The 25,605-nt window shown below is 44.0% G+C and overlaps 1 protein-coding gene across 2 annotated transcripts; it reads right to left on the bottom strand.

Annotated features, from left to right (window-relative positions):
• Positions 1-300: 300 nt before the first annotated feature.
• On the bottom strand, positions 301-25,004 carry LOC106133305 (histone-lysine N-methyltransferase E(z)). 2 transcript variants are annotated; one of them, XM_060946555.1, is made up of 16 exons: positions 24,803-25,004; positions 24,532-24,715; positions 23,600-23,815; positions 20,945-21,063; positions 19,926-20,068; positions 18,268-18,431; positions 16,072-16,172; positions 15,508-15,637; positions 14,407-14,493; positions 13,021-13,151; positions 12,089-12,237; positions 11,350-11,456; positions 9,704-9,845; positions 2,582-2,772; positions 1,587-1,752; positions 301-1,262 (listed from the first exon to the last, which is right to left on the bottom strand). In XM_060946555.1, exons 1-16 carry the CDS (start codon positions 24,875-24,877, stop codon positions 1,202-1,204), a joined length of 2,166 nt encoding a protein of 721 aa, XP_060802538.1. In that variant the 5' UTR covers positions 24,878-25,004; the 3' UTR covers positions 301-1,201. The 2 variants fall into 2 exon arrangements, with proteins under 2 accessions (XP_060802538.1, XP_060802539.1); XM_060946556.1 differs by having other exon boundaries at positions 23,648-23,815.
• Between the last annotated feature and the right edge of the window lie 601 nt (positions 25,005-25,605).

Here is a 25,605-nt window from a genome sequence, read left to right as displayed (position 1 = left end):
CGTGTTGTGATTTTATGTTGACAACAAAGCATATTTGATTAATTAGGTACCTACCCTAATAATCTGATTGAACATGGCACAGAATTTCTTACTACCCATCCCAAAATTATGGGTTACCACCATCCCACCATCATTCTTGGTGGGACGAACGGGAATGACCCAAAAACCTGACACACCCAATCTAGGTTCCATGGTCAAAGGCATATCTCGGACTCTTCTTCAGAGTGGTGAGGATGCAACAGGGACTAAACCCTGGAGGGGTAACATAATGCATTTCATAACTTTTAAACAAAAAACCAATTGTATTGCATACAAAACTTTATTGAAAAATACATTGAAACCTTATACAATATATAATAGCATAAACAACTACCTACCGAATGTTCCAATTACATTGATTCAGTCCATTTTATTAATTACAGCCTTTTACTAGCTACGGCATTCAAGAAACTACATAACTGGATAATTGTCATGCCAAAAGTCCCCGTGTGGGTGGTAAGGCATAAAGACTTGATTATATGTATGTATGTATTCAAGATACTGAACATCATGTAACAAATTACCGTCTTATAAATGCTTACTTCTTTAAATACTTCCAATAAATTGACTAAACTAGATATTATAAAATCAGATTCATCCAACCACGTTAATTATCACAATTTAAGCTTAAAATTAATAAGACTGAAAAGAATTTACTTAGTTAAGGCCCGATATTTTAGAATGAGACAACTCCACCTCTATCCATTGTCCATGTCATAAATGGCGACTAAGGGAATTAGCACATTCATCGCTTCGTGTAAAAACGTGACTTACCTAATCCTATAATTATGCACCCAGGGATCCTCCCCAGAGGGGTGAGGATGTGACAGCGATTAACGCTTATAAGGAACGATAGTTATTTTGGAATAATGTATTGTAGCAATTTTTAAGGCAAATTTCATCGTAGTAAGTAGTTATGAAATAACGAAGGAAATATGCAGAGATCGTGGCAAGTGGAAAGAGGTAGTCTCTGCCTACCCCTCCGGGAAAGAGGCGTGATTTTATGTATGTATGTAAGTAGTTATCCATCTTAAAGCCATACAGTTGGCTCTCTCTACCCCGTAAGGGGTAAAGACGTGATTATATCTATGCTGATGGTAGAAAGTCCATCAAAAGAGTAGTCTCTGGATCATTCCGGACCACATCACAGTTTGGGTTGCTCTCATAAGAATTCCATCTCCCGCTCGATACCAACAAATTTCAGCTGCTCAGTTGGCCCGTATCTAGAAAAACAATAGAATTTTAACATTACTATCCTATAAATGCTAAAGTTTGTAAGAATGTGTGTGCGTGTTTGTTACCCTTTTACGAGAAAAGTGCGGAACGGATTTACATGAAACTTTGTAGTATGTACTTATATAGCTTGCTAAGAAATTGTTATTAGTTATAGCTTAGACAACTCAAATTGGCATTTATAGAGATTTAAGGCGGCTTTTCACTTCACTAAGATTCCAATGAACAAAAAGTCCAAAGATTTGGTCCCTTCGAGCCGGATATGACTAAGCGACCTGTTGATTTTTACACCGCAAACCAAGCATACGGCCCACCTGTAGTCGAAGAACAGTTCCTCTCCGGGTTGTATAGCTCTCTTGGCGAAGATGCCGATGCGGTGGTCTCCGTTCACCATCATCACCTTGGCGTAGCAGTTCGGGTTGATGGAGTGGTTCGCGAACCGGATCTTGTTGCCTTTGCGGGTGGCGTCCACCACGAAATCTGGAAAATAAATAAAGATTTTTATGTTTCTCTCATCTTGGATTTCACGGGTCTATACACCCCGGATTTTTGAGAGGCTCGCGTGGGGATATAAATCCAACACGTAGAGGCCCTTTGGAGAAGTCGATGTTATGTTGTTATACATACATACATACATAAAATCACGCCTCTGTCCCGGAGGTGTAGACAGGGACTACCTCTTTCCACTTGCCACGATCTCTGCATACTTCCTTCGCTTCATCCACATTCATAACTCTCTTCATGTTATGTTGTTCTCCTGCCAAAACCCATTCCCGGGCATATCAATACACTTTTATTATAGTGGAGTTGTTTCATCACCAACGAGGGAAAATTATGATTGAATAAACGGTTAGAAATTACTGAAAGGATTGAAGGGTTACATCCAGCTGTTTAGCTTAATATACCTAAATAAATGTATTCGGGACAAATGACGCAAATTGAGTTAGCCTCGAAGTAAGTTCGAGACTTGAGTTACGAAATAGTAGCTCAACTATACTATATTTTATAATAAGTACTTTTTATAGATACACCTCCAAAGGCCAATCAGAAAAAGTTGATTTCTCATCATGGCTCTGGCCGGGATTCGAATCCAGAACCTACTGTGTCAAGACAAGCGCACTACTGCTGCGCCACAGAGGCCGTCTATTAATGATGTTATTTAATTTCAAATAGTGACAGGTTGCTATCATTTCTTAACAGAAAAATCCCAATATTACCATCAATTCTTACATACATACATAAAATCACGCCTCTTTTCTACCCCTCCGGTAGGCAGAGATTCATTAATTAATTCGCAATTCTCACTCACCATTATTGAGATTGAAGAGGAAACTGCACATATACTTGTCGTAGACCTTCCCCCTCCTGTCGGCCTCGTCCTGAGATATGATCTCGCCGCAGTACTCCGAGATGAACTCGTTCTTGTGAGCGGCCTCCTTCAGGAAGATCCCCCAGCCGGCGACGTCGCTCGGCGCTAATAGAAGGTGCTTGTGTAGACCCCTGGAATATGATTAAAAATATTGTATCTGAAAAGATTAAAATTAAGTGTTGGAAACAACATTTAATTTTAATGTTGACAGCTCATTCAGTGTTGTATTATCATGTTACTTAAAAATAAGTGTTGGAAACAACACTTAATTTTAATGTTGACAGCTCATTCAGTGTTGTATTATCATGTTACCGATGCGATTTATTATTACAATCGATACATCCTGTGGTCATTTTATCGAATTGAAAAAAAAAATTGTTTTTTTTGTCTAACACATTTTGAAGTAATTAAATACATACATACATATGGTCACGTCTATATCCCTTGCGGGGTAGACAGAGCCAACAGTCTTGAAAAGACTGATAGGCCACGCTCAGCTATTCGGCTTACGACATCGACATCCATAGGAAAGAGATGGGGTGGTCCTATTCCTTATTGCGTTGGTACCGTGTACCACACGGCAGTATTCAAATGGCACTTTTTATTGGTGTAGTGAGTGATGTCATGATGTGTTGTGGCACTTTATATTGGTGTATAGAGTGTAGTGAGTGAGTGATGTAGAGTGCCATATCCGACCTCTGCACGCTGACGTTCCTGCAGCCGGCCCCACAGGCCGTGTGTGTGTGTGTGTGTATAGAGTGTGCCCACCTCTGCACGCTGACGTTCCTGCAGCCGGCCCCACAGGCCGTGTGTGTGTGTGTGTGTGTGTGTATAGAGTGTGCCCACCTCTGCACGCTGACGTTCCTGCAGCCGGCCCCACAGGCCGTGTGTGTGTGTGTGTGTGTATAGAGTGTGCCCACCTCTGCACGCTGACGTTCCTGCAGCCGGCCCCACAGGCCGTGTGTGTGTGTGTGTGTGTGTGTATAGAGTGTGCCCACCTCTGCACGCTGACGTTCCTGCAGCCGGCCCCACAGGCCGTGTGTGTGTGTGTGTGTATAGAGTGTGCCCACCTCTGCACGCTGACGTTCCTGCAGCCGGCCCCACAGGCCGTGTGTGTGTGTGTGTGTGTGTGTATAGAGTGTGCCCACCTCTGCACGCTGACGTTCCTGCAGCCGGCCCCACAGGCCGTGTGTGTGTGTGTGTGTGTGTGTATAGAGTGTGCCCACCTCTGCACGCTGACGTTCCTGCAGCCGGCCCCACAGGCCGTGTGTGTGTGTGTGTGTATAGAGTGTGCCCACCTCTGCACGCTGACGTTCCTGCAGCCGGCCCCACAGGCCGTGTGTGTGTGTGTGTGTGTATAGAGTGTGCCCACCTCTGCACGCTGACGTTCCTGCAGCCGGCCCCACAGGCCGTGTGTGTGTGTGTGTGTGTATAGAGTGTGCCCACCTCTGCACGCTGACGTTCCTGCAGCCGGCCCCACAGGCCGTGTGTGTGTGTGTGTGTATAGAGTGTGCCCACCTCTGCACGCTGACGTTCCTGCAGCCGGCCCCACAGGCCGTGTGTGTGTGTGTGTGTGTATAGAGTGTGCCCACCTCTGCACGCTGACGTTCCTGCAGCCGGCCCCACAGGCCGTGTGTGTGTGTGTGTGTGTGTATAGAGTGTGCCCACCTCTGCACGCTGACGTTCCTGCAGCCGGCCCCACAGGCCGTGTGTGTGTGTGTGTGTGTATAGAGTGTGCCCACCTCTGCACGCTGACGTTCCTGCAGCCGGCCCCACAGGCCGTGTGTGTGTGTGTGTGTGTATAGAGTGTGCCCACCTCTGCACGCTGACGTTCCTGCAGCCGGCCCCACAGGCCGTGTGTGTGTGTGTGTGTATAGAGTGTGCCCACCTCTGCACGCTGACGTTCCTGCAGCCGGCCCCACAGGCCGTGTGTGTGTGTGTGTGTATAGAGTGTGCCCACCTCTGCACGCTGACGTTCCTGCAGCCGGCCCCACAGGCCGTGTGTGTGTGTGTGTGTGTATAGTGTGCCCACCTCTGCACGCTGACGTTCCTGCAGCCGGCCCCACAGGCCGTGTGTGTGTGTGTGTGTGTATAGAGTGTGCCCACCTCTGCACGCTGACGTTCCTGCAGCCGGCCCCACAGGCCGTGTGTGTGTGTGTGTGTATAGAGTGTGCCCACCTCTGCACGCTGACGTTCCTGCAGCCGGCCCCACAGGCCGTGTGTGTGTGTGTGTGTGTATAGAGTGTGCCCACCTCTGCACGCTGACGTTCCTGCAGCCGGCCCCACAGGCCGTGTGTGTGTGTGTGTGTGTATAGAGTGTGCCCACCTCTGCACGCTGACGTTCCTGCAGCCGGCCCCACAGGCCGTGTGTGTGTGTGTGTGTGTATAGAGTGTGCCCACCTCTGCACGCTGACGTTCCTGCAGCCGGCCCCACAGGCCGTGTGTGTGTGTGTGTGTGTATAGAGTGTGCCCACCTCTGCACGCTGACGTTCCTGCAGCCGGCCCCACAGGCCGTGTGTGTGTGTGTGTGTGTATAGTGTGCCCACCTCTGCACGCTGACGTTCCTGCAGCCGGCCCCACAGGCCGTGTGTGTGTGTGTGTGTATAGAGTGTGCCCACCTCTGCACGCTGACGTTCCTGCAGCCGGCCCCACAGGCCGTGTGTGTGTGTGTGTGTATAGAGTGTGCCCACCTCTGCACGCTGACGTTCCTGCAGCCGGCCCCACAGGCCGTGTGTGTGTGTGTGTGTGTATAGAGTGTGCCCACCTCTGCACGCTGACGTTCCTGCAGCCGGCCCCACAGGCCGTGTGTGTGTGTGTGTATAGAGTGTGCCCACCTCTGCACGCTGACGTTCCTGCAGCCGGCCCCACAGGCCGTGTGTGTGTGTGTGTGTGTATAGAGTGTGCCCACCTCTGCACGCTGACGTTCCTGCAGCCGGCCCCACAGGCCGTGTGTGTGTGTGTGTGTGTGTGTATAGAGTGTGCCCACCTCTGCACGCTGACGTTCCTGCAGCCGGCCCCACAGGCCGTGTGTGTGTGTGTGTGTGTATAGAGTGTGCCCACCTCTGCACGCTGACGTTCCTGCAGCCGGCCCCACAGGCCGTGTGTGTGTGTGTGTGTGTATAGAGTGTGCCCACCTCTGCACGCTGACGTTCCTGCAGCCGGCCCCACAGGCCGTGTGTGTGTGTGTGTGTGTATAGAGTGTGCCCACCTCTGCACGCTGACGTTCCTGCAGCCGGCCCCACAGGCCGTGTGTGTGTGTGTGTGTGTATAGTGTGCCCACCTCTGCACGCTGACGTTCCTGCAGCCGGCCCCACAGGCCGTGTGTGTGTGTGTGTGTGTATAGAGTGTGCCCACCTCTGCACGCTGACGTTCCTGCAGCCGGCCCCACAGGCCGTGTGTGTGTGTGTGTGTATAGAGTGTGCCCACCTCTGCACGCTGACGTTCCTGCAGCCGGCCCCACAGGCCGTGTGTGTGTGTGTGTGTGTATAGAGTGTGCCCACCTCTGCACGCTGACGTTCCTGCAGCCGGCCCCACAGGCCGTGTGTGTGTGTGTGTGTGTATAGAGTGTGCCCACCTCTGCACGCTGACGTTCCTGCAGCCGGCCCCACAGGCCGTGTGTGTGTGTGTGTGTGTATAGAGTGTGCCCACCTCTGCACGCTGACGTTCCTGCAGCCGGCCCCACAGGCCGTGTGTGTGTGTGTGTGTGTATAGAGTGTGCCCACCTCTGCACGCTGACGTTCCTGCAGCCGGCCCCACAGGCCGTGTGTGTGTGTGTGTGTGTATAGAGTGTGCCCACCTCTGCACGCTGACGTTCCTGCAGCCGGCCCCACAGGCCGTGTGTGTGTGTATAGAGTGTGCCCACCTCTGCACGCTGACGTTCCTGCAGCCGGCCCCACAGGCCGTGTGTGTGTGTGTGTGTGTGTGTATAGAGTGTGCCCACCTCTGCACGCTGACGTTCCTGCAGCCGGCCCCACAGGCCGTGTGTGTGTGTGTGTGTGTATAGAGTGTGCCCACCTCTGCACGCTGACGTTCCTGCAGCCGGCCCCACAGGCCGTGTGTGTGTGTGTGTGTGTATAGAGTGTGCCCACCTCTGCACGCTGACGTTCCTGCAGCCGGCCCCACAGGCCGTGTGTGTGTGTGTGTGTGTATAGAGTGTGCCCACCTCTGCACGCTGACGTTCCTGCAGCCGGCCCCACAGGCCGTGTGTGTGTGTGTGTGTGTATAGAGTGTGCCCACCTCTGCACGCTGACGTTCCTGCAGCCGGCCCCACAGGCCGTGTGTGTGTGTGTGTGTGTGTGTATAGAGTGTGCCCACCTCTGCACGCTGACGTTCCTGCAGCCGGCCCCACAGGCCGTGTGTGTGTGTGTGTGTGTATAGAGTGTGCCCACCTCTGCACGCTGACGTTCCTGCAGCCGGCCCCACAGGCCGTGTGTGTGTGTGTGTGTGTATAGAGTGTGCCCACCTCTGCACGCTGACGTTCCTGCAGCCGGCCCCACAGGCCGTGTGTGTGTGTGTGTGTGTATAGAGTGTGCCCACCTCTGCACGCTGACGTTCCTGCAGCCGGCCCCACAGGCCGTGTGTGTGTGTGTGTGTGTGTGTGTATAGAGTGTGCCCACCTCTGCACGCTGACGTTCCTGCAGCCGGCCCCACAGGCCGTGTGTGTGTGTGTGTGTGTATAGAGTGTGCCCACCTCTGCACGCTGACGTTCCTGCAGCCGGCCCCACAGGCCGTGTGTGTGTGTGTGTGTGTATAGAGTGTGCCCACCTCTGCACGCTGACGTTCCTGCAGCCGGCCCCACAGGCCGTGTGTGTGTGTGTGTGTGTATAGAGTGTGCCCACCTCTGCACGCTGACGTTCCTGCAGCCGGCCCCACAGGCCGTGTGTGTGTGTGTGTGTATAGAGTGTGCCCACCTCTGCACGCTGACGTTCCTGCAGCCGGCCCCACAGGCCGTGTGTGTGTGTGTGTGTGTATAGAGTGTGCCCACCTCTGCACGCTGACGTTCCTGCAGCCGGCCCCACAGGCCGTGTGTGTGTGTGTGTGTGTGTGTATAGAGTGTGCCCACCTCTGCACGCTGACGTTCCTGCAGCCGGCCCCACAGGCCGTGTGTGTGTGTGTGTGTGTATAGAGTGTGCCCACCTCTGCACGCTGACGTTCCTGCAGCCGGCCCCACAGGCCGTGTGTGTGTGTGTGTGTGTATAGAGTGTGCCCACCTCTGCACGCTGACGTTCCTGCAGCCGGCCCCACAGGCCGTGTGTGTGTGTGTGTGTGTGTATAGAGTGTGCCCACCTCTGCACGCTGACGTTCCTGCAGCCGGCCCCACAGGCCGTGTGTGTGTGTGTGTGTGTATAGAGTGTGCCCACCTCTGCACGCTGACGTTCCTGCAGCCGGCCCCACAGGCCGTGTGTGTGTGTGTGTGTATAGAGTGTGCCCACCTCTGCACGCTGACGTTCCTGCAGCCGGCCCCACAGGCCGTGTGTGTGTGTGTGTGTGTGTGTATAGAGTGTGCCCACCTCTGCACGCTGACGTTCCTGCAGCCGGCCCCACAGGCCGTGTGTGTGTGTGTGTGTGTATAGAGTGTGCCCACCTCTGCACGCTGACGTTCCTGCAGCCGGCCCCACAGGCCGTGTGTGTGTGTGTGTGTGTATAGAGTGTGCCCACCTCTGCACGCTGACGTTCCTGCAGCCGGCCCCACAGGCCGTGTGTGTGTGTGTGTGTGTATAGAGTGTGCCCACCTCTGCACGCTGACGTTCCTGCAGCCGGCCCCACAGGCCGTGTGTGTGTGTGTGTGTATAGAGTGTGCCCACCTCTGCACGCTGACGTTCCTGCAGCCGGCCCCACAGGCCGTGTGTGTGTGTGTGTGTGTATAGAGTGTGCCCACCTCTGCACGCTGACGTTCCTGCAGCCGGCCCCACAGGCCGTGTGTGTGTGTGTGTGTGTGTATAGAGTGTGCCCACCTCTGCACGCTGACGTTCCTGCAGCCGGCCCCACAGGCCGTGTGTGTGTGTGTGTGTGTATAGAGTGTGCCCACCTCTGCACGCTGACGTTCCTGCAGCCGGCCCCACAGGCCGTGTGTGTGTGTGTGTGTATAGAGTGTGCCCACCTCTGCACGCTGACGTTCCTGCAGCCGGCCCCACAGGCCGTGTGTGTGTGTGTGTGTGTATAGAGTGTGCCCACCTCTGCACGCTGACGTTCCTGCAGCCGGCCCCACAGGCCGTGTGTGTGTGTGTGTGTGTGTATAGAGTGTGCCCACCTCTGCACGCTGACGTTCCTGCAGCCGGCCCCACAGGCCGTGTGTGTGTGTGTGTGTGTATAGAGTGTGCCCACCTCTGCACGCTGACGTTCCTGCAGCCGGCCCCACAGGCCGTGTGTTTGTGTGTGTGTGTATAGAGTGTGCCCACCTCTGCACGCTGACGTTCCTGCAGCCGGCCCCACAGGCCGTGTGTGTGTGTGTGTGTGTATAGAGTGTGCCCACCTCTGCACGCTGACGTTCCTGCAGCCGGCCCCACAGGCCGTGTGTGTGTGTGTGTGTGTATAGAGTGTGCCCACCTCTGCACGCTGACGTTCCTGCAGCCGGCCCCACAGGCCGTGTGTGTGTGTGTGTGTGTATAGAGTGTGCCCACCTCTGCACGCTGACGTTCCTGCAGCCGGCCCCACAGGCCGTGTGTGTGTGTGTGTGTGTGTGTATAGAGTGTGCCCACCTCTGCACGCTGACGTTCCTGCAGCCGGCCCCACAGGCCGTGTGTGTGTGTGTGTGTATAGAGTGTGCCCACCTCTGCACGCTGACGTTCCTGCAGCCGGCCCCACAGGCCGTGTGTGTGTGTGTGTGTATAGAGTGTGCCCACCTCTGCACGCTGACGTTCCTGCAGCCGGCCCCACAGGCCGTGTGTGTGTGTGTGTGTATAGAGTGTGCCCACCTCTGCACGCTGACGTTCCTGCAGCCGGCCCCACAGGCCGTGTGTGTGTGTGTGTGTGTATAGAGTGTGCCCACCTCTGCACGCTGACGTTCCTGCAGCCGGCCCCACAGGCCGTGTGTGTGTGTGTGTGTGTATAGAGTGTGCCCACCTCTGCACGCTGACGTTCCTGCAGCCGGCCGCGCCGCACGCCGCGCACAGGTCGGGGTCGCACTCGCGCACGCCGAGGTAGCACGGGCACTGCTTCGTGTTGCACTGCGCCTTGCAGCGGCAGCCGGGGAACCGGTTCTGACCTGCAATTTGTTCCATATATATATATATAGGGAAACCACGAAAGACTCTGGCCCGTGATCATACCCAGATCGAACTTTGGTTGATAAAGGAATGATATTATTATTCAGAACCAAATCATGAACCATCACATTTGCCAATGGCTTGTGGCTTGGCAGCGTTAATCGAAAAACCGAAACGGCTTGATAAATCTGACATCCTCTCCAAATCCAAATTTATGGTACTTAAAACATCATGAATATCATCTAAGCTTGCAGACGCATAGGTAAGCAGATCATCGGCATAAAGATCAAATCAGAGGAAAAAGACGAAAACAGAACCAGAGAAAGAATGCCACCCTGCGGAACACCAGCCATTAGATCACACCAATCTGAGAAACAATCGTTCAATTTTACACATTGTCTACGTCCAGTTAGGTCAGATGGAAACCAGCAGACGGTATTTGAGGAAAAATTTAAAGTTCGTAAAATTTCAACCAAAACATTGAAATCGACTATATGAAAAGCATTAGAAAAATCCAGAAAAACAACTACGGTGAGCTTTTTATTACAAATACTAAAAAGTATGTCATCAGTAATTTACACTAGAGCTGCCGTAGTAGTACCATGGCCACATTTGAAACCTGATTGAAAGGATCTTAAAATAATATAACGTCAAAAGAGTGCATTAAATTGTCGATGAACATGATATTCCAAGATTTTGACAGCGCAGACGAAATTGTAATAGGAGGTAAATGAGATGAATTAAGTGTCCTAATAGAATTTCTTTAACGAAGAGGAATTATATGAGCGATGATATAGATTAGATTTAGGATGATATAGAACTGTTTATGATTTGTATAATATAAAGGGGCAATCAATTCCGCTATCGGTTCAATCATATCATTCCGTACTGTCCTTGACTTAAGACTTAATTAAATTTATTGCTTCATCAGTGGACATTTCATTTATACAGAAAGAGGAGATATCACAAGCAGGTTGAACAGCCAGATTGGTAAGCGTTGCCCGTTTTGTGCTCGACGAAAAATTCCTAGATGAAGAACAAAGTGTTTAATTAATTCATTGACGTCCATAACAAAGCTCTCTTCAGGCCTTCGAAAAATGTATACTATGTGTTTTCGAAAAATGTTTACTATTTACAGGCAGACAGTTTTCCACATTAGAATGAATGTATTTGCGGTTAGCATCCCGCCCGAAACCAACAGATTCGCAAGTTCGTTCGAAAATAGCTCTAAACATGTTGCAATAAATGTACGGGACAGACTACACAGATTGCGTTATATTCCTAAGTTCGAGACTTCTGTTACGAGATTAAAACTCAACGATACTATATTTTAACAAATACAAATAAATAAACGTCGAAGACCCAGGCCAATCACAGAGGGCTCGTTTTTCATCAGGTCCTGGCCAGGATTCGAACCCGTGCCCTACTGTGTCACAGACAACCGCACTTCCGCTGCGCCACAGAGGCCATCGTGATGCTAAAAAGTACAGGAACAGTACTCACAGTCGCTGCTGCATTGGCAGAACTTCTCGCAGAAGTTCTGCGACTGAAGACACGGGCACATGCTGTCGCACGGCTGGTTGGGGTGATCGCACGGCGTGTAGTTATAGCTGGAATAATTTTATTTAGTTTATACTTCATTTTGATCTTATTATCAGTGTAATATTACCGAATAATGAAGAGTAGAGGCCCAAATAAACTACCTTGGGGGACACCAAACTTTATTCAATGTCCATCTGTAATATAGTTTCGGTTTTTACTAAAACAATATATTTATTTTTAAATTATCTTTGTTCTTTTGATACATAAATAAAGTTGGAAGAGGAAGGAGACCTATACGAAATTTTGAACGCAACTAGACCAAATTCAAACCTTTTCAGAGAAAAGTTAGAGTCTTCAAACCGACTATCTTGTTTAAAAATTATTCACAGATCGTGGCAGGTCTAACGACGACTCTGGTCTACTGTCTTTGAAAAAAGGCGTTATCACTATACATTTACTGTAATGAATGTTTATAAAGTACTAAATCAGAAGCCGACATACCTGTTGGAAACAGGACACACAGGACCAAAAATAACGCATCATAATGGGGCTTACGTTGTACTATGGAGTGGACAATATCAATAACAGCAAAACAGAGAACAAGCTATGTTTGTGTATGTATGTACAGTCAATGAATTATGAAATTGTAAACCGTGTGCAGCAAATCAAATAAATGAATTATCTATCAATTGTGACTCACACGTGGTGCGAAGCGGAGTCCTTCTTCAGTTGAATCTTGCGACAGTGGACGGACCACAGGCGGTGCTTCTTCTTCTTCTTCCTCGGCGGAGTCAGCTCCGCTTCCACGCGGCACTCTTCTTGGCCGGTGTTGATCCAGTACGTGTATACCTTGACCATAAAGATTATATCTATCTATACTAATATTAATCATTTGATCATTTATTTATTCCTTGAATATGTTCACAATATACAAAGGTCTCAAGTATTCAAGCACAGTTTCTGTTAACACATATTCTACTTTTGAAGGCGTCGGAATAATGTACATTGTACATATATCTTATATAGCTGAAGAGTTTGTATGTTTGTTTGTTTGAACGCGCTGATCTCAGGAACTGCTGGTTCGAATTGAAAAATTCTAATTCTTTGTGTTGAATAGAGCATTTATCAAGGAAGGCTTAAGGCTATATAACATCACGCTGCAACTATTAGGAGCGAAGAAATAATGGAAAATGAGAAAAAAACGGGGAAATTACCCTTGAGGGCTTCAATGATGCCCAAAATAACCATCTACGCGGGCGTAGTCGCGGGCACAGCTAGTCATTAATATATACATACATACATACATAAAATCACGCCTCTTTCCCGGAGGGGTAGGCAGAGACTACCTCTTTCCACTTGCCACGATCTCTGCATATTTCCTTCGCTTCACATTCATAACTCTCTTCATGCAAGCTCGGCGGTAATTAATATATTAACTACCCTTTACCCCCAGCTTCAGCCGAAATAGCGCCATGTGCAAAAAGCGACGAATTTAACGACACGCACAAAAAAGGCCTCCTATAAAAAGCAATCAATAAAACGCCACCTAAAAAAAGCGACGACTTTAGCGCCATTTACAAAAGTCTAAATAAGTAAGTGGTGCTAAATCTGTTAGCTGGTAATGAACAATACCTGTTGACAAGTCTTGGACAGCATCACTTGAGCGATGGCGCAGTAGTTTGAGAAGAAAACCTTGTGGAGCGCTCTAAACAGAGATTGGTCCGAGCCGGTCCATTCTGCGTCAATATCGCCCACGGTTAAACCTGGAGACATTTGCAACATTCAAAAACTTATACAATTAATATGTGGGACAGTTTTCTACGTTAGAATGAATGTATTTGCTCTAAGCGTACCCCCCGAATCGAACAGATTCGTGAGTTCGTTTGAAAATATCTCGGTTAAACCTGGAGACATTTGCAACATTCAAAAACTTAAACAATTAATATGTGGGACAGTTTTCTACATTAGAATGAATGTATTTGCTCTAAGCGTACCGCCCGAATCGAACAGATTCGTGAGTTCGTTTGAAAATATCTCGGTTAAACCTGGAGACATTTGCAACATTCAAAAACTTAAACAATTAATATGTGGGACAGTTTTCTACATTAGAATGAATGTATTTGCTCTAAGCGTACCGCACGAATCGAACAGATTCGTGAGTTCGTTTGAAAATATCTCGGTTAAACCTGGAGACATTTGCAACATTCAAAAACTTATACAATTAATATGTGGGACAGTTTTCTACGTTAGAATAAATGTATTTGCTCTAAGCGTACCGCCCGAATCTAACAGATTCGTGCGTTCGTTCGAAAATTAAACCATTTGTAACATTTAACGTTAATGTCGCCAACGGTTAAATGTGACAAATATATACATACATAAAATCACGTTTATATCCATTGCGGGCTAGACAGAGCGAACAGACTCCAAAAGTCTGATAGGCCACGTTCAGCTGTTAGATTTCATGATAGAATTGAGATTCAAATAGTGGTAGCCCATCGGCTTTAACAAGAATCCCAAGATTATAAGCCTATCCCTCAGTCACCTTTAACGACATCCATGGTAATGAGATGGAGTGGTCCTATTCTTTTGTATATTGGTGCCGGGAACCACATTTATTACAAATTAAGATATTAATGTATATATTAATTAAAATCTGCCTATTGTCACAAAGCAAAGCGGAGTCATAAAAAGACTGAAAGACCCTTCACCTGCATGGCTAACTGATGGAATCGAGCTTCAAATATTGTCAGGTTTTTAACCCATCGCCTACAAGAGGAATCCCATGATTATAATCCAATCACGTACTCGACTTTTACAATATCCATGGGAAAGAGTGTTTCAATTATAAAAAAATAAATTTATTTTAAACTAAATTCGTGAATAATGTGCCGGTAATGGTTTCCGGCACCACGACAATTCTTTGACAACGATTCGAGCTTCTGTTCTAAAGTCAGAGAGTTTATTAATAAGCGTATCCCTTAGTCAGCGGTATCTTTTGAAAGAGAACTCGCTCACCGAGCGCGTTGTATGCGGCGTCGCCGTCTCCAACGGGCTTGATGCCGGTGTTGCTCCAGTTGCTGTTGCTGGAGTTGCTGTTGCTGCCTGCGAAATTACAATTATACATACATACATAAAATCACGCCTCTTTCCCGGATCGGTAGGCAGAGACTACCTCTTTCCACTTGCCACGATCTCTGCATACTTCCTTCGCTTCATCCACATTCATAACTCTCTTCATGCAAGCTCGGCGGTTTCGGGTACTTTTGACCTGACCCTTTACCAGGACGTCTTTAATTTGATCAAGATACGTTCGTCTAGGTCTTCCCACTCCGACCTTTCCCTCCACACTCTCCTTACTTATTATAATTATTACAATTATGTTTATTAAAAATACCGGCAAAGTCGGACTCACGCATCTTCTGATCATCTATGGTTTAGTTTATTTTAATGTTAAAATTTTTTACCTTTTTTGGTCCCATTGGAATCCTCAAATCTTTTTCTTAAAGATGATTGACATTTCTGAAATCTATTGCTATAGTTGCTATCTTTTGTGTATGCATTATTGGGAGAGTCCGCTTCTTATTAATCAGTTATAACTAAAGTAGGAAGTGTTTTGGTTCAATTAGACTCCCCTGTGGGCTCCCATGTCATATTTTTAATTAATAGTATAAAAAGCTAATAACCTTTCTGAAAACGAATGCTATCGTTACTATCTTCTGAAGATACATCACTGGGACCATCCTTCGTCAAGTTTATTTCAATGTTATCATTTTTATTAAAGAATTTTGGTTCCATAAGAAAGCCTTTTTCTCAAAAATTATTACCTTTCTGAAACCGATTACTATCGTTGCTGTCTTCTGAGGACGCATCATTGGGACCATCTTTGGTCAAGTTTATTTCAATGTTATCATTTTTATTAAAGAATTATGGTCCCATAAGAAAGACTTTTTCTCAAAAATTATTACCTTTTTCGAACCGATTACTATCGTTGCTGTCTTCTGAGGACGCATCATTGGGACCATCTTTGGTCAAGTTTATTTCAATGATCATTTTTATTAAAGAATTTTGGTCCCATTAGAATGCCTTAGAAAGCCTTTTTTTTTCAAAAATTGTTACCTTTCTGAAACCGATTGCTATCGTTGCTGTCTTCTGAGGAGGCATCGTTGGGAGAGTCCATTGCTTTGCTCCCTTTGCCCGCTTCCTCACCAGCCGCCTTTTCAAGGGCCAACTTTTCACGCATTCCTTCCTGGATAGGTAGTTAATATTATTACATCCTTCGGATCTCTATCTATTAGCATAATGTAATGTAGCATACCGTATTGTGGCATAATGATTTTTAAGCATAAAATTCTTACGTATAACTATTCAAAGCATAACTAAACTAACCTAGCCTAAAAGTGAATTATGTCACTTTATAGGTAGGCTAAAAAGCAATTATGATTCAGTCCTATTACGATTACGAAAAAAATTTTATGCAAAATAACATTAAGAGAAATTAATTTATGCGAATAAAATTGGCCCTTCGTCACTCATCTCTTTTTTGTGGAAGTCTAAGGGGCGACTAGGGAATAAAGAAGTAATTCCAACAAAAACAACCCAAGCTTCGATTCCTCGGTAAATCTGTTAATCCAAGAGTATGCGTGTGAGTGAAAAACATATTAATTCAAAACATATACTCACCAATAACATATAACAACTCGGGCCGCAGGGCTCCGAGAACGGCTTGAGGTCCGGCCCCTTCCGCTTGGTGAGATTCGGGCCGGGGTGGCACGCTTGGAGCCCTGCCGCGCGCACACACAACGATCATCATATGTTCTTAACCCGCTTGTTACCAATAATCTCGTTATGTAAAGTTGAAAGGTTTTTTGTTGGATTATTTGTTTTGACATTCAATAACTTTTTCCCTTCAATATAAGATAACGTGTCTTAGACATAAAACTAGAGAGAGAATTAATATACATACTTATATGTTTTTAAGAAATCGACGTGTTGATGTTATGGAGCTAGGAATTACCAAAGTTCATTTTAAATGAGAACATTCTCAGGTTTTTAAGAAATATAAAACCTTTCAGTTACGAGATTATTGCTTACGAGCGGTATTAAATACAAATATATGATAAAAATCTAACGTGAAATGGAATGTGGTATGTATGTAGAAAATTATATATAAAAAGCTGATTGTTAATGCTTTAATTGTATAATCTCAATACAATAAGAGAACCCAAAAAAAAAATATAAATATTAATTAAGATATAGGTAGAAATGAATGTTCACAAAAATATAGATTATGTGAGACATTCTATAACTAGTTAGTGGTATTCACTAAAATAATAACTACTCATTATAAAGCAAACTTGCTTTTCTGCGTCTGTCCCTATGTAAGTACATATGCTTAGATCTTGAAAACTACCCAACGGATTTTAATGTAGTTTTTTTAAATATGTAGGTAGAGTGATTCAAGAGGAAAGTTTATATGTATAAATGCTACTAGAAATTAAGAATTGATTAGGTGATTAAGTTAATTCATTGATATCACAGAATTATTCTAATAATATAAAGTTTCATGTGTTTTCAATTGTTTTATTCGCATTTTCGCAACATGCTCTGTCAATTAAAACGAAATTGGTTTCAAATTTCCAACGGTTGAGGTGAACGTTTAATAATTGAGAAAGAATATTTTGAAAATAGAATTAATGGAGAAACCTATTGAATGGTTAAAAAAAACAAAATACCTAGCCCGAAAAGTTGCAAAAAGACAATTTAATGAATTAAGAAAAATGAGGTAACATCAAAATTGAAACACAAGAGAAGTGACTGAAGATGAAATAATGATGGGTGAGCCATGGTACAGCGAAAACAAAATGGCGGGATGACGTCATTTCCGGTCTTTCGACCTTACCTGCCTGGCTTCCTGTTAGCCAAACAAAACAATTTAACAGTGAGCCCTATGTTATGTTATAATTTATATCTAAATTCCTAAATATATGCTTTTATAGTACACATGTAAATATTGGGGAATTTATAATAAGTATATAAGGGGTAAAATTATGATAAAACTGTAACTATTTAGTATTAGGTAGGTAATCCGAAAATCAGATCAGCTGTTTCCACTTCTTGCGAGACCAACATTCATTCATTTTTGTATATCAGTGTTCTTATTCCTCAATCTTGACCTGATTTTACACCAGAATGTCATTTTCTCTCAAAATTTCTTTGATTTGTATTGAAACTTAAAACTGAATAAACTCAAAAGTTACTGTACCGATTTTGACGCAAATTAGCACGAAGACATACGAATTTAGGAGTAATAGAATTTTTTTTTTGGAAATACCCCCAGTACCAATATTGCGAGCTAAAGTTAATATAAATATAGGACATGAAAACATAGCAGAAAAAATGTAACAGATCCGTCTAAGTCTCGCGGATGCCTGCCTGTCTGAGGAAAAGATCCAAGCTTAACATCTCGAAATATTATACGCGTTCCAATTATCTTAAAACTGAAGACGCTGTCAACCGGATAACGTAGAAGGGAAAATGTCGGCCAGGCCAGACTTCGAGGCATAACGGCGGAGGGTGCAACTGGGAACACGTTAAAAAGAGAAAGAGACAGAGAGAGGGAGAGAGAAAGAGAGGGAGAGAGAAAGAGAGAGAGAGGGAGAGAAAGAGAGAGAGAGGGAGAGAAAGAGAGAGGGAGTGAGGGAGGGAGAGAGAGAAAGAGAGAGAGAGAGAAAGAGAGAGAGAAAGAGAGAGAAAGAAAGAGAGAGAGAGAAAGAGAGAGAGAGAGAAAGAGAGAGAGAGAGAGAAAGAGAGAGAGAAAGAGAGAGGGAGAGAGAGAGAGAAAGAGAGGGAGAGAGAGAGAGACAGATATATACTCACGGTGCAAGAAGCAGTCGTACTTGAAGCAGCGCCGGCAGAAGAGCGTGTGGAAGGAGTGCATGGTCTGCTCGCGCGACACGGACTCGGCCAGCGGCCCGTCGATGTTGGGCGTGCACTCGGGCGGCCGCCCGTGCGGGTCGCGCGCCGCCGTCAGCGAGATGTATCTGGGGCGGTCATGTCCGGTTTTAACTTTATCAACGTTCCCGAAAACCAAAGAATCTTTATTTCTATTTAGTACTAAATCTTTAAATTCAAATTCAAAATTCAAAATTTTTTATTCATTATTATAGGATACTATTATATCGCTTAATAATTGTCGTATGGTTTAACAACTTGGTTGACGTCAAATAAATTAATTAAAAACTAAGTTTACTGCCGCTTCCAAGGCATCAGTGCAGAAGAAGCGGTAACAAACTTTATTTAGTTAAGGGACTTCTGTCTTTAAGACGTGTCAGTCCCATTGTAACAGATCATAAATTTAACACAAGGTACTAATAGAATCGTAAATTATCACTACATATAGTATAAAACAAAGTCGCTATTTTAGTCTGTTTGTCTGTATGCTTAAATCTTTAAAATTACGCAACGGATTTTGATGTGGTTTTTTGTAACAGGTAGAGTGATTCAAGAGGAAGGTTTTTATGTATAATTTTTTCCGAATTTTGCACCCGTGCGAAGCCGGAGCGGGTCGCTAGTGTACAATATAAAAGTTTTGTACTTGTGTGGATTATTATCAAAAGTCCAATAATCTGTTCAATGCGCTTGTGTGGCTTACACAAGAGCATGAAGAGAGTTATGAATGTGGATGAAGCGAAAGAAGTGTGCAGGGATCGTGGTGAGTGGAAAGATGTGGTCTCTGCCTACCCCTCCAGTATATCCCCTCCTATATATGTTTGTATGTTTGTCCTAGAGGCAAAGCCAAGAGTCTTAAAGCCTGAAATGCCACGTTCAGCTGTTGGCTAAATGATGGTATTAAGATTCAAATAGTGACAGGTTGCTTGCCCTTTGTCTACAAGGAGAATCCTAAGTTTATTAGCCTATCCCTTAGTCACTTACTACATCTATGGGACAGAGAGTAATTCTGTTCAAAAGTGCCGGAAACCACACGGAACTAAAGAGTAGGACATTAAAGTTTACCTTGAAGTTAAGGTCATCGTGACATACATACACACTTTTAATTCAACTGCATAAATTTAACTGTTAAGTGTACTCATCTAAAGGATATTTAAAAACGTTAAAAGAAAAATATCAGTGCATATTTCAGAAAGTACGAAAAAAAATAAAACTTTCCATCTTGCAATTTGATAGGATTTCGATCTCAATGTAATGGAATTTAGGTTGAATGTCGCAATGCGCTATGGCCATGCGGAGTTCAGTAGATAGCGTAAACGATTAGTAACCATTTCGCACTGTGATACTTGACTTGATCTTGATACTAGAAAAATAATTTATTTTTCAGACATTTATTTACATGTTTAGTTTTAATTTATTTTTGTAGTTAATAAAGCGTGTGACGTAGTTTTAAAGGGTTTTTTAAATGTGAAAATGATGACTTTTAATTTAAATAAAAATAGGCTCAAACGGCTCAGAAGCATGGGTATAGTATATGTTTAAAAGGATGCAGTTGTTATAAATGTCACCCTGTATATAGTACTCACTTCTCCCTGAGCTCCTGTGGCGTCCCTTTGTCTGGGAACTGCGAGCTGATGGCCTGGAATATGGTGAAGATCGGGAACTGTTTATTGTCCGCCTTCTCCTCTTTGTCCTTCTCTTTCTGCTCCTTGTTGGCGTCCTTGTCTTTCTATAAATAAAAGATCTTATTAAGGCTCTCAAATTGTTCCGCTGGTATTATGCTGCTAGCCATTTTGCGCCACAGTCGTACAGAAGTACATGTACATACATACATGCATATGGTCACGTCTATATCCCTTGCGGGGTAGACAGAGCCAATAGTCTTGAAAAGACTGAATAGCCACGTTCAGCTTAATGACAGAAATGAGATTCAAACAGTGACAGGTTGCCAACCCACCGCCTAAAAGAGAATCCCAAGTTTGTAAGCCTATCCCTTAGTCGCATTTTACGACATCACATAGCGAAAGAAGTATGCAGATATCGTGGCAAATGGACAGACGTGGTCTCTTCCTACCCCGCCGGGAAAGAGGCGTAATTTAATATGTATGTAGTCTTCTAAGACATCGAAAACAAATAGAGCGGTCCTATTCTGTGAGAGTTTATTAAGTGCGTGTGGTTACCGACACCAATACAAAAAAGAATAGGACCACTCCATCTCTTTCCCATGGATGTCGTAAAAAGCGACTAAGGGATAGGCTTACAACCTTGGGATTCTTTTTTAGGCGATGGGCTAGCAACCTGTCACTATTTGACTCTCAGTTCTATCATTAAGCCAAACAGCTGAACGTGGCCATTCGGTCTTTTCAAGACTGTTGGCTCTGTCTACCCCGCAAGGGATATAGACGTGATCATATGTATGCTGGAATGTGGCCATTTAGTCTTTTCGGGACTGTTGGCTCTGTCTACCCCGCAAGGGATATAGACGTGACTATATGTATGTATGTAGATATGTTTAATATGTATGTAGATAGTCTTCTAAGACATCATAAAGAAATAGAGCGGTCCTATTCTGTGAGAGTTTTGATGTAAATAAATAAATACTGACATCTGTGTCGTCCCGGGAGCGGCGCTCGTCCGCCACCTCGTCCCTGGTCTGGAAGGCGGTCAGAGCCTGAACGAGCTCCACGAACAGCTGGTCGTCGATGAAACCGCCCTCTTTGTCGCCTGCAACAGAATAAGAGTTTGGTTGTATAAAATGTTTTAGTGCCGTGTGATTCCCGGCAGTGCCGTGTGGTTCCCGGCAGTGCCGTGTGGTTCCCGGCAACATTACAAAAAAAGAATAGGACCACTCCATCTTTTTCCCATGGATGTCGTAGAAGGCGACTAAGGGATAGGCTTACTGGGATTCTTTTTTAGGCGGTGGGCTAGCAACCTGTCACTATTTGAATCTCAATTCTATCTTAAAGCCAAATAGTGAATGTGGCCATTCAGACTTTTCAAGACTGTTGGCTCTGTCTACCCCGCAAGGGATATAGACGTGACCATATGTATGTATGTAAATGTTTTAGCGATTTCGGCTACCTGTGTTAGTTTTCAGACAAAAAGGGTCATCAGGCATCAGAAAAAATCACATTAACGTTATACTATCTGTCAGGGAATCCACTGTGTCACTAATAATAATTAATATACTATTCAATCTCTGGTTTTGCTATTTTAAAAAGAGAACTGTCTTCAAACGATATTCTCCTTTGTTGAAGTCGGTTAAAGTTTAAAGACCTTCTCCTAACTGTAACAAATCCTTCCTGAAAACCGCATCAAAATTGATTTAGCGAAAGGCGAGAAAGCCGCGGACAAACATACATACTTACAGGTCAAACTGAGAACCATTTGAAAGTGTTTGTTTGTTACCGCTTCTTCTGCACTGACGCCTTGGAAGCGGCAGTAAACTTAGTTTTTAAGTAATTTATTTGACGTCAACCAAGTTGTTAAACCATACGACAATTATTAAGCGATATAATAGTATCCTATAATAATGAATAAAAAATTTTGAATTTTTTTTTTAATTTTGAGTGGTTAAAAAGTGATAAAAAGCTGTGCATTGCTTTGCATCTGACAAGGCACTTCCTCTAATGTTGTTTTCATAGTATTTTATTATAATAAAACTAGATAAAAAATGTTATATACAACATAAATCACGCCTCTTTCCCGGAGGGGTAGGCAGAAACTATATCTTTCCACTCGCCACGATACCTGCATACTTCTTTCGATTCATCCACATTCGTAACTCTCTTCATGCAAGTTCGGGGTTTAGGGTACTCTTAACTTAGACTTTCGCTAAATTAAAGTTATTTCCAACTATTGTATTATTCAATCTTGGATTTACCATGTTCATCCATTAAATAACTTCACATATAAAATATATTTTTTTTAACTTAATTTACAAACACCATTAGTATCCCTACAGACTTGTGTAACGATCACAGAAGCATGAATGATCTGTGCAATGCGCGAATGAAGTGCACAGCTATGGGGTGCTAATAGAAAATGTTTTTTTCACTCATACATATAGTCACGTGTATATCCCTGGCGGGGTAGACAGAGTCAACAGAAAAGACTTATAGGCCATGTTCGGCTTGATGAAAGAATTGAGACTAAAAGTGACAGGTTGCTAGCCCATTGCTTATAAGAAGAATACCAAGTTTATATGCCTATCCCTAAGTCGCCTTTAACGACAGCCACGGGAAAGAGAAAGAGTGGTCCCATTAAATTTTTTTTATTGGTGCCGGGAACCACACGGCACCCTTTTCTCTCATCATAGAATTATGCATCATGTAAAGTACTCATGCATTCTCAAGTTAAAAATTTACTAGAGTTTGACACAATAGTCCAGTCAATTTTGTCTCACCCTTGCAGACATTCCCAGCAAGTTGAAAATTGTAAGGACTTAATTAAAATTGTCCAAAACAATATTCATCTGATTTTTTTTAAATCAAAGTAAATGATTAAATTGGTTTTTTGGCTTTTTTCAGCAAAACTGTTACTTATTCGATAAAATTGAGGATCAACAATTATCTAGAAAAATTGTTTTTAAAATTTCAGAGAAAAAGTGATTACAACGTTAACTTTAGTAGTTTTCCCCATGGTAACATGCCAAAACCTTACAGCCCGTCTTTGAGGACTGAATTGACTGATAGAAATATTAACACAAGATGGATAAGAATGATGTGAAATGGAAAATAAGGATGATGTGCACACACACCAATGAAATACTGGTGGCAACGTGACAGCCTGTGGACGGAGCCCATGTTGACCAGAAAGAAATCTCCTTCAAATGAAAGTTATGAGATATGGCAACTACTTCATTTCCTTAGTCATCGTAAGATGCAATGGATCATGCGCATTCTGATGACTACAAATAGAATATGGTCCTTTTTAATTGGATACTTACAACTTTATTTAATAGACTTGCTTTGCATTTAAGTTTAATTGATAATCATGTAATAAATAATATCTTAGCCCCTTAAATGTGTGACTTAATTGACACAAAATGTTCAGCACAAAACATTAAAATAATGCAAGTTAAATTTATGACTTGACCCCATGACCATAAAGTGTAAAATCAACTGTGGAAAGAAAATGACAATTCGTAAGCCAAAATCGGCTTGTTCCACAGTACACAGGTTATAACCCTGAAGCCTCAACGGCTCATGCAACAAGACCCGGTCCACAAACAAAATAGAATGATGTGAAGCCGATGTACCATGCACTTTCCCGTCGTAGTTCTTTATGAGCTCCTCGATGAATGTACCGTCCTGGTCCAGGACTTCGTCTCCCATGTACGGGATGTTGTGTAGGACCGTCTCGTCTTCCACCATGAAGTTCTTCTGAGTGGGCGCCCAGGTGTACATGGTGGGGATCGGGTTGACAGAGTTGAAAATGCGGATCGGTACTTGCTGGGTTGTCACCACTCCGGACGCTGAAATGAAAATTGAATTTGATAAGTACGATTAAATACTCAATATAAATTAATTTAATACTTTTGTGGTTTGCAAGTAAAAAGTTACAATTCTATAGCAAGATTGAAGTTAATTAAAATTTTCTTATAGATTGAGAAACTAGTAATAGTAATAACTACTAACAAATTGTTCTTTTTCTTATTCATTTATTTCAAAAACAATAGATTTGCACAAAAACATATGCATGCAAGTCAGTGCAATAATCCAGACAGGCCAGGCAATAGGTCAGATAATGATATGAGAATGAATAAAATTTATACTACATACACATAGTCACATTTTTAACCCTTGTAGGGTAGACAGAGCCAAAAGTTGTCAGGCAACATTCAGCTGCTTGGCATATATAATAGACTTGAGACTTGAGATATTGACAGTTAATTCTTTGGGAGCTTAATTTACTCCTCCCGTTCTTGCTACATGGTATACATTGCATATAATGGAATACTCAATCAATAATAATGTATCAACCAGGCACTCAGTTATCAATATATTTATTTCATGATATTCATAATCCTCTCATTTTTTATTTTTATGATTATGAACAATGTAATGTTACTTTTTGCACCAAATAAAGATTTTTCTCTTTAGATCTGCCAACAGGTTACATGTTTGTTCACGATTTATTTGTAACAAAAAGTTGTGTACTTATAAGAATTCATGTAAATATTGAACTCACCATCAGTATAAGACACCTCAGCCCGCTTCATCAAGCTTTCATGGTTAGGCGCCGGCGCCGGCGGGGGCCAGAAAGGTCTGCGACCTCGCTCGCTAGTTTCATTCTCCCGGTTTTCTATTGCTTCCGACATTATCCGCAAATTTCGGGCCCAAGCCACCTTCACTTCGTCTGCTCGCTTGAATCGCTATAGAATATGATACAATTAGATTTTTATAATGCAGAACAAAATGGTAAAAATGTTGTATGGTAACGATTTGTTTGCACTAGATACCTTGACTTGCCGCAGCCTCATGTACTCCGATTTCACTCTCTTCTTCCATTCTGCAGATACTTTGGATTTACTCATGTGCAAGAAATCTATGAGACTGCTATAGGGAACAAACAAAGAAAATTACGGACTCGATCGAATATGGTGTTGTGAACAAGCAAAAGCAAACAAGGCAAGAGTTAAATTCGTTTGAATTCGTTTCGTGCTTGCTTTCTGGTTTCGAGCGAGCGAGTACCTACCTATGCGAATAGATTTGACATTGACATATAAAAGCGATACAAGCAAGCAGAAGTGAAGTGAAGGTGCCTTAGGCCCGAAATTATATTATATATATAATAATATCGGTTGACAGTTAACGTCGTCTTTTCGGTCGTTTGTTCTTTAGAGGAAACTAAAATTAAAACATAATAAATACCAAATCGATCTATGCTATTTTGTTTGTGTGTTTCCGTTCTGACTAGTTCGTCCTTCTGCCAATCGGTACTAGTCACAACATTTAAAAAAATATATGACATTAAGTTTCATGTTTTTATTTTAGTATTTGCGATGGCAAAATATTCACAACGGCAGTATTTTGCCATCGCGTTATGTGAATATGCTATTATTTTAATAAAGTAATATTTTTGAAGCGGTAAAATATCACTACATAGTATAAAACAAAGTCGCTATTTTAGTCTGTATGTCTGTATGCTTAAATCTTTAAAATTACGCAACAGATTTTGATGCGGTTTTTTGTAACAGGTAGAGTGATTCAAGAGGAAGGTTTATATGTATAATTTTTTCCGAATTTTGCACCCGTGCGAAGC

This window comes from Amyelois transitella, chromosome 11 (assembly GCF_032362555.1).
Source record: "Amyelois transitella isolate CPQ chromosome 11, ilAmyTran1.1, whole genome shotgun sequence".
NCBI classification, from domain to species: Eukaryota; Metazoa; Arthropoda; class Insecta; order Lepidoptera; family Pyralidae; genus Amyelois; species Amyelois transitella.
Note: the sequence above shows the minus strand (reverse complement) of the source record. Positions and strands in the feature narration are given on the sequence as shown.

Bases quoted from the DNA above. Each gene is read 5' to 3' on its own strand.
- LOC106133305 (XM_060946555.1), bottom strand. From the start codon at position 24,877: ATGAGTAAATCCAAAGTATCTGCAGAATGGAAGAAGAGAGTGAAATCG. The intron at 16,173-18,267 runs GTGAGTATATAT...TGCGCGCGGCAG, and splicing joins GTACGACTGCTTCTTGCACC to GGCTCCAAGCGTGCCACCCC. The intron at 1,263-1,586 runs GTGGGCCGTATG...TTGTTTTTCTAG, and splicing joins GAACTGTTCTTCGACTACAG to ATACGGGCCAACTGAGCAGC.